The 7,288-nt window shown below is 59.2% G+C and overlaps 3 protein-coding genes across 3 annotated transcripts; 2 read left to right on the top strand and 1 right to left on the bottom strand.

Annotated features, from left to right (window-relative positions):
- Positions 1 to 350: 350 nt before the first annotated feature.
- LOC127594962 (60S ribosomal protein L18-like) lies at positions 351 to 1,466 on the top strand. Its single transcript, XM_052056681.1, has 3 exons — positions 351 to 388; positions 684 to 704; positions 944 to 1,466. The coding sequence occupies exons 1-3, from the start codon at positions 351 to 353 to the stop codon at positions 1,464 to 1,466; spliced, it is 582 nt and encodes a 193-aa protein (XP_051912641.1).
- A 23-nt stretch (positions 1,467 to 1,489) lies between these two features.
- On the bottom strand, positions 1,490 to 2,395 carry LOC127594961 (cathepsin L 2-like). Its single transcript, XM_052056680.1, is given in 5 exon segments — positions 1,490 to 1,626; positions 1,629 to 1,997; positions 2,000 to 2,029; positions 2,032 to 2,056; positions 2,378 to 2,395. Coding segments are annotated over 5 exon segments (579 nt in total).
- Positions 2,396 to 6,591: 4,196 nt separating this feature from the next.
- Positions 6,592 to 7,267, top strand: LOC127594960 (TIP41-like protein; the record flags this gene model as incomplete). Its single annotated transcript, XM_052056679.1, has 3 exons — positions 6,592 to 6,866; positions 6,910 to 7,045; positions 7,108 to 7,267. Coding segments are annotated over exons 1-3 (571 nt in total), but the record flags the coding sequence as incomplete, so codon positions are not given.
- Positions 7,268 to 7,288: the final 21 nt, after the last annotated feature.

Below are 7,288 nucleotides of genomic sequence, written 5' to 3'. Positions count from 1 at the left end.
TCCATCAGCAGCCTCGACCACCCCACGTACTCGGGGTAGGGCATCACCACGTGCCGATGTCGCATGCGTGAAACAAAGCGGAGGTCAGCTCCTCAGGACCCGGAGCGCCCTGCTTCAGTTGCCGGACCATCTCGTCATGATGCACCATGTCCGTCCCAAGAATCAGCCTGGCCACAGCCTTCCTGTAATCCTGACAAACCAGATGCAAGAGCCAGCCGCACTTCTTGAACACCCAAAGGTAGGTCAGCCAGATGCAGCCCTCAGGTCCTCGAAGGTGACCGTCAGGACTCGAAAAGTGGACCGTTCAGGACGTGTTTGGTCTTGGCGTAGAAGAAGTTGTTGCGGGCGCGATGACCCAGGTCATGCCCGAGGGAGGAAAGGAGGACCAGTAGCGGGTGGAATGGCTGGGTGTCGAGCAGCGGGTAGGTCTAGCTCAGCAACTGGTGAGGGAGGGTACTAAGGACATTGATATGGCGTGGGTGAAGTGTGTGGTAGGGGTTGGGGCGGTACCCTTCCCGATAGGCGGTTATGACGCGTTCAGTTAATTCAGCTCCAACCCCACTCGTGCCAGCATTTAGGCCCCCATTTTTTCGAGCCTTGCCCCTGTGCAGCCCAAAATACTGATCCCTTCCTTCCCGGGCTATTTTTTTCAGCTACGAATTTTTTGATCACTTATCCGGCAGGTTGTCTTTCACGGACCGCAAGTAAGACTCGTAACAATTTTCCTTGTCTGCTTATTTTAGTTCGATTTCCGTAGAACTCGAAAACGCAGTCTCGGCCTGGCAGGTTCCTGGAAGGCAGCTGCATCAGGCCGAGGCCCTCGAGGGCGCTGAGAGTTTCAGCTCTGTAAATTTCGTGGGGAAGGTATTCGTGCTCACGAGTTTACATGGATAAAGCAGATTGGAAGTGCATTCACACAAATAAGCTGGTATCGATTTGCCAGGGGTGGCCGCCAAAAGCAGAGGAACCTGCGCAAGCCCAGGACCACAAATGTCCAGCTCAGGGGGCTCATCAAGTACTTCACTTCCTGCAGAGGCGCTCGCCCTTGTGCCTTCAACAAGGTCATCCTCAAGAGGCTCTGCCAATCCAGGACCACCCGTTGCCCATCTCACTGTCCAGGATCGTCAAGAATCTGGGTGCCAAGCCTTGAGCGCACTGCCGTCGTGGTCGGCACCGTCACTAACGACCTGCGCCTGCTCGAGCTGCCCAAGCTGCGGGTCTGCGCGCTGCGGTTCACTACTCAGGCGCCGAGCCCGGATCACCAAGGCCGGCGGCAAGTGTGTCACCTTCGACCAGCTGGCCCTGTCGAGATCCGAACGGCAAGGACCACGTGCCTGATGCGAGGCCCCCGTTTCCGCGAGGCGAAGCGGCACTTCGGGCTGGCGCCCGGGCAGAAAGGCAGCACGACTGCGCCGTACGTTCGGGCCAAGAGCCGCAAGTTCGAGCAAGGCCGTGGCACCCATTGATCAGCCAATTTCGATATTAAGGTTCATTTAGGGTAGGAGGGCTGGTTGCACAGGCCGCAGGTGTTGCCCTTGCTCAGCCGGATGTAGCCGCGCTCGCCCCAGCCGCTGCCCCACGAGTTCTTCACCTTCCAGTACTGATCGCTCGCGCCCACCAGCAGCACCCGTGGTCCAGCCTCGTCCCGCAGTTATTGAACACGCCCGAGCTGTACCGCGACCAGTTGTTGGCGTCCACCGCGATCGACACCGGCCTCCCGCTCAGTGCGCTGATCAGGTCCGAGCAGCCCCGCACGCTCGTGTAACCCGTGTTCTTGAACTTCGCGGTGAAGGACTTGCAGGACCCGTCTTTGGCAGTGTAGGGGTAGGCCGACTCTGTGGTCAGTCCGTGGTCCTTGGCATACTTGAATGCGGCTTCCATCAGCCCCCCGTTACACCCCTGGTTGCCATAGCTCCTTGAGCAGTCCACCAGCTGCTGCTCAGACAGGGAGGGCAGGCTACCAGTCTTTGCCTTCGCAAGGGCCTCGAGGGCGCCGTAGCAGAGAACGACCAGCAGGACCCGCAGCTGCCTGGTTCTTCACCCCAGTCACGTAACCCTTGGTGGATCCAGTCCACGTCGGCAGTTACCTCATACTGCTCACTCACTTCAGGCACGACGTCCTGAGTGGCCAGGTAGCCCAGTAGCCTTCCCGGAACATTCCGCGGTCATGGCGGAGAACTGGTTGAGGCCCTGTTATAGGTCTCATTGGGCCGGGAGTTAATGCTCCTTGATAGATTTGACATTCTGAAGGAAAATCGCCTCCCTGAAGGCGTCCTCGGCAGGCTCGAAGACCAGCCCATGCTACGCCTTCCAAGCGGCGTAAAGGAGTTGTCCTGGCGGTTGAGCAGGTAGGCCCCAAGGCCAGCACCGCAAGCACCAGCACCTCACCCTTCATTATAATGTATCCCACCCGAAATCATAAGCCGGGCAATCCACTCTATCGATAATATTAATGCAAGCCTTGTTTTCGTGGCTGCCTTTCGCCAAGCAGGACAAGCCGGAGGCCAGGACAGTCACCCTGCAGGAGCTGGCCTCCTGCTGTCGCCGGGAAAGGCATGGCTGGCGCTGGGGGCGAGGTGTACGACCTGACGGAATACCTGGGGCTGCACCCGGGCGGAGAGAAAGTGCTGCTGGCATGCTGCGGCAAGCCGCAGACCACCCCTTCCAGCTGTTCCACGGACACACCAGCTTCAAGCAGCGCATCAGGAAGTACCGGGTGGGCAGACTAGTCAGTTGAAACTGTGCTATTAAAGAATTGGGGTGCAGTTGAATAGTTGAATGGCAATGTAACTGACCAAGATATTTATTGTGAATGGAGGGAGGACGGACTGTTACGGGGCAGGAAGGGACAGAAAGCCGCGTCATCATGTTGCGAGCCGGATGGAAGAAGTATTCTCAATTTCCGAGTCTATTTTTAAATACTTAATATTCCAGTAATTAGTTTAGCAAATAATGGCGCATCACCATGCGTGTTTTACTGCAGCTAGTTGGAAATAAATTATCGTATTAAAATGGAAAACGTGCAGGACGACGAATAGCAGGTTCACAGGAGGATGCAGCCCTGTAGCTCGCAGGTGCAGGTGGGCACCCGCCGCCCTTCTCTCAGGAGCTGTCTGCGGGCAACAGCCCCGGCATCGCCCTATCGCACCACCGCAAAGACCGCAGTCCCCTGCATATCCGAGAACGAGTGTTCTACGAGCTGGACAGCAACCAAATCCGGGAACGGCAGGTTCGCGTGTCGGGCACGCACGACTACCAGCGCGCGCTGTCAGCACTGCGGCAGATCGAAAAGGCCTCTCTGCAGGGCCTGCGGAAGCGCAGCAGCAGGACCACCCTTCTACTCGAGGACTGCAACAAGTCCTTCCTGTTCTACGAGTGACGGTATGAATTCACTGCAGGAACGCATGCGAGAGCAGCTCTGCCGGGGCCTCGCCTTGCATCAGGCGCTCGATCAGCTGCCACCCCTGCTGCAGGTCCTCTTCGGAGGGGCTGCTCGACAGGTAGAGGATGTTGTAGAGCACCAGCCTGCCTGGCTGTGCGACAGGGTGGCCGCCGTCCTGGTGAACTTGAGGGTGCCGTGGCCCAGCAGGATGTCGGCTGGGTTGAACTAGCAGCCGAGTCCATGCTGCTCCAATTCGAGGATCGATTCAGTAGCATCCGGATGATCACTTTGAACCTCCGGGACAGTCAGCCTCCGGTGCTCCACCAGCGCCTTCATCGTGGGATGCAGTCCCAGCTCCGACAGCACGACGATCCTCCCCTGCTCCTCAAACACCCCATAGACCTTCAGCACCAGCCCGCAGTCCTCCGCGGCCCTGGCCTGCTGCCACACCGATCTCAGGTACTCCGCAACCTCGTGGGCGTTGAGGGCTGCCTCTTGATCACCTTCATAGCGAAGGCCAGGCCAGTGGCTTTGTGCTTTACTGCGTAGACGGGGCCGAGGCTGTTGTGGCCCAGCAATCGTCCTTTGTAGAAATCGTTGGTGGAGAGGGCTCTGGGGCGGCGGGGAGGGGGGTTAGGGGCCGGGAGGGGCTGGGCCGGATGCGCTTGAGGGGGGTGAAGGGCAGGGTGTGGTGGGTGGAGGGGGTGAGTGGACTGGTGCTCCGGGGCCTGGAGGGGGTGGCAAAGCTCATAAATTTATTCGGGCAGCATGGACGAAGAATTTTCGTGTTGCGCCAAGGCGGTCTAGCTCGAGACCAAGAACCAGCAGATCTTCGACCGCATCAGCGAGATGGAGCAGAAACTGGCCGACTCGAAACACTCCCTCCACCAGCGCACCTGGGAGTGCCTCTCCACGCTGAGGCCATCGCCGCATTCAAGCAGACGGCCGCCCTCAAGCAGAAGTACAAGGAGCTATACCAAACCGCTCTGGAGCAGTGCAGCGAGCCGGCCCTGCTCGAAGAAAACGAGCGGCTGACCCGGCAGATCGACGCGGTGGAGGGGCTGATCCAGACCCGCCGGGAGGAGCTGTAGGAACTAGACGACGAGCTGGTCTTCCTGCAGGAGAAGATGGGGCGGTTCGACAGTCTGGAGCGGATGGTCAAGAAGGGCGCCCTTGAGCTGAAGAACCTGCAGAGGAACTCAAGCTGATCAAGCGCTATGAGGTCTGAGGTCAGATCGATTCCTTGATGGACACCGGAGGGACTTGAGCTCCTGCGCCATGCCCCGCAGCCGGCAAACCAACACCAGCGTCTGCCCCGCGTGAAGCCGGAATCTCCTGCTTGCCCGCCACGTCTCGGTACGGCTTCTTCAGTCCGCAGGCCCTGCTCCCGGAAATCCTTCTCGTCCAGGGTCACGATCAGACTCTTCGTGGACTGCGGGTCGCTTGTCCGCTATGAAGTACCCGAAGTCGCCGCGGTCCAGGAGGAACTCGAGGAGTAGCAGAGCAGCGGGCTGGCGACGATAACCTTCCGGATTGCCGCGCCCGCTCCATGAACATGTCCCTCATGAAGTTTTGGGTGGTCCTTCTTGAAGACCGGCCGGTCCAGCTGCACCAGCGTGGGCATGGCAGGGGGGAGTAGGTGGCAAGGGTGATCTCTTGAGCCTCCGAGAGGGTGAGGCCCCGGTCCCGGGCCTCGATCTTGACATAGATGTGGTAGTGGCCAGGCTACCACTCCTCATACCTGGAGACATTGCAGGAGGAGAAGACCATCTCCGAGGCAGAGCCGATGTAGTCCCCTTCCTTTGCGACCAGGACCTGGCCTTCTTGGTGGAGGCCTGGTTGTCGAAGAAGAGGATCAGGTACAGCTTGGAGGGGCGTCCAGCTTCATCTGGAAGTAGGCGGACCGGTGCGGCCGGATCTTGAACTTCTCGTAGTTGTAGTTGTAGCCGGTCAGGATGTGGCACACGTCGATGCTGTCGAAGTTCTCGGTGAACTTGTGCAGAGGCATGAAGAAGTACCCGTTGTCCTTGTTGGTGTAGCCGATCCGGTCCTTCTCCGCCTGGCTCACGTCCTTCCAGATCGGGTCCTGATCCGAAAACTAGCCGGACCACTCCACCTCGCCCCACGGGTTCCGCAGCTTGACCAGATGCTCGCCTTTGAGCGCGTTCAGCCGCTCGATCGAGATCAGGCTGTACGCGTGGTTCTCGATCAGCCCCTTGCTGACGTTGCTGTGGCTTCCTGCGCACACCGGGAATTTCATCTTGTCTGCGTAGTCCAGCTCCGGGCCACCCTCTCTTCGTGCGCCTTCAGCATCGCGGACGGGACGTGCCCCGACGCCACGCTGTAATGGAAAGAGGGGCCCGTGCAGAATGCGTTCAGCACGTTGTAGGGGTAGCCCCCCGTGATGGCGGCGTAGGTGCCGTGCACCTTGGCCCAGGCCTTTTCGAGGATGCAGACCCAGACCTCTTCGGTCTTGGCTCTCGGCTTGGAGAAGATCAATTTTTCCTTGTAGACGGGCAGGTAGTCGTCCACGACAACCTCGGTCGGCACGCCCCTGACTCGCACCCACAGGCTGTAGATCCCCTCCTTGACCGAGTACCGACTGAAGATCTTGAGATGAGGTGGGGCCGCTCGGCTAATGAAGCCAGTGAGGACAGGAAGTAGCAGTCGCCCGAGTTGCCCTGGATGATATCGTCAGGCTCGATGTCGTGCTCGAACAGCACCGGGCTGCGGAACAAGTCGGATATCCTGACCCACTCGATCTTCTTCTCGTTGCCGTTCAGGTCCCCGATCGATGAGTAGTGTGGGGGAACTCGGAGTCCGTGAACTTCTCTTGTTCGGTGGTGAGGTTCTTCAGCAGCTCGTTGAAATTGGAGGGGCAGACTTTGATGACCGCCTGGTCCTGGTTGAAAATCTCGTCGGGGGTCGATCTGCGTCTTGATGTGCTGCTCGACCGAGCTGAGCACCTTGAACTGCGGCACGGCGGGCTCATGCTTCACCTAGTACTCATTGCCACAAATCCACGATCCACAAATCATTATTGTTAAAGAACATCTCCTTCAACAGGCCTTTCCACTAGCCGTTTGCTGCGGCCCCGCCCCGTCCGCTCCCCCCATCCTCAGGACGGGCTAACGCCTGGAACATCCGAGAAAGGGCGTGGGTGGGTGGAAGTTGAGGGATTATGGGTGTATGGGATGTGCAGATTAATGATGCAGCCGGCTGTGAAATACGAGGATTCGAACTTCGCGTGCCACGGCTGGAGCTTTATGTTCAGGAGCTCGGGGATCATTCCGTCGGTGGACTACGAGGGGGTGGCCAAGGATCTGGGTCTGAGGATCATGCCCGCGCTCTACTACGGACAGTCCTTCGGCACCCTCTCCTTCCCCGCAAAGGGCGTCGAGATCACATTCGACCCGAAAGAGGCCCTACGGCCGGTCAACTTTAAGGTTCGGGCCGACTGTACCGCGACCCAGGGTCAATCAAGGTTGGCGACGAGATCCCGGGCGATGCGGTGCTGGTCATCCCAGCGAGGTCAAGACCAAGCACTACGCGGCCTGGAAGGACAAGGCAGTCGACCCTTCCATTGAACTGGCGGAGGTCAAGCAGGTGGGCGACTCCTTCCTGGCCACGCCTTACCGCGGGCAATTTGCCGGGCTGAAGGCGGTCCGCACCGAGGAACGGATCCCACTGCACTTGCTGGGCGAGGACAACCCATCGTCTGGCAGACTGTGGTGGTGCTGTTCGAGGACGAGCTGGACGACAACGGGTTCTGCAGGCTGGAGCTGAGGTTCCGGGTGATGGGGGACAGCTTCTTCGGGCTGCTGCGGTACTTCCTCAGAGTGGACGACGTGGTGATCAGACTGTACGACACGCGGTTCTACACCGGTTCGGGGCGGACCACCTGCT

The sequence above is a fragment of the Hippocampus zosterae genome, unplaced genomic scaffold (assembly GCF_025434085.1).
Source record: "Hippocampus zosterae strain Florida unplaced genomic scaffold, ASM2543408v3 HiC_scaffold_336, whole genome shotgun sequence".
In the NCBI taxonomy this organism is placed as follows: domain Eukaryota; kingdom Metazoa; phylum Chordata; class Actinopteri; order Syngnathiformes; family Syngnathidae; genus Hippocampus; species Hippocampus zosterae.
Note: the sequence above shows the minus strand (reverse complement) of the source record. Positions and strands in the feature narration are given on the sequence as shown.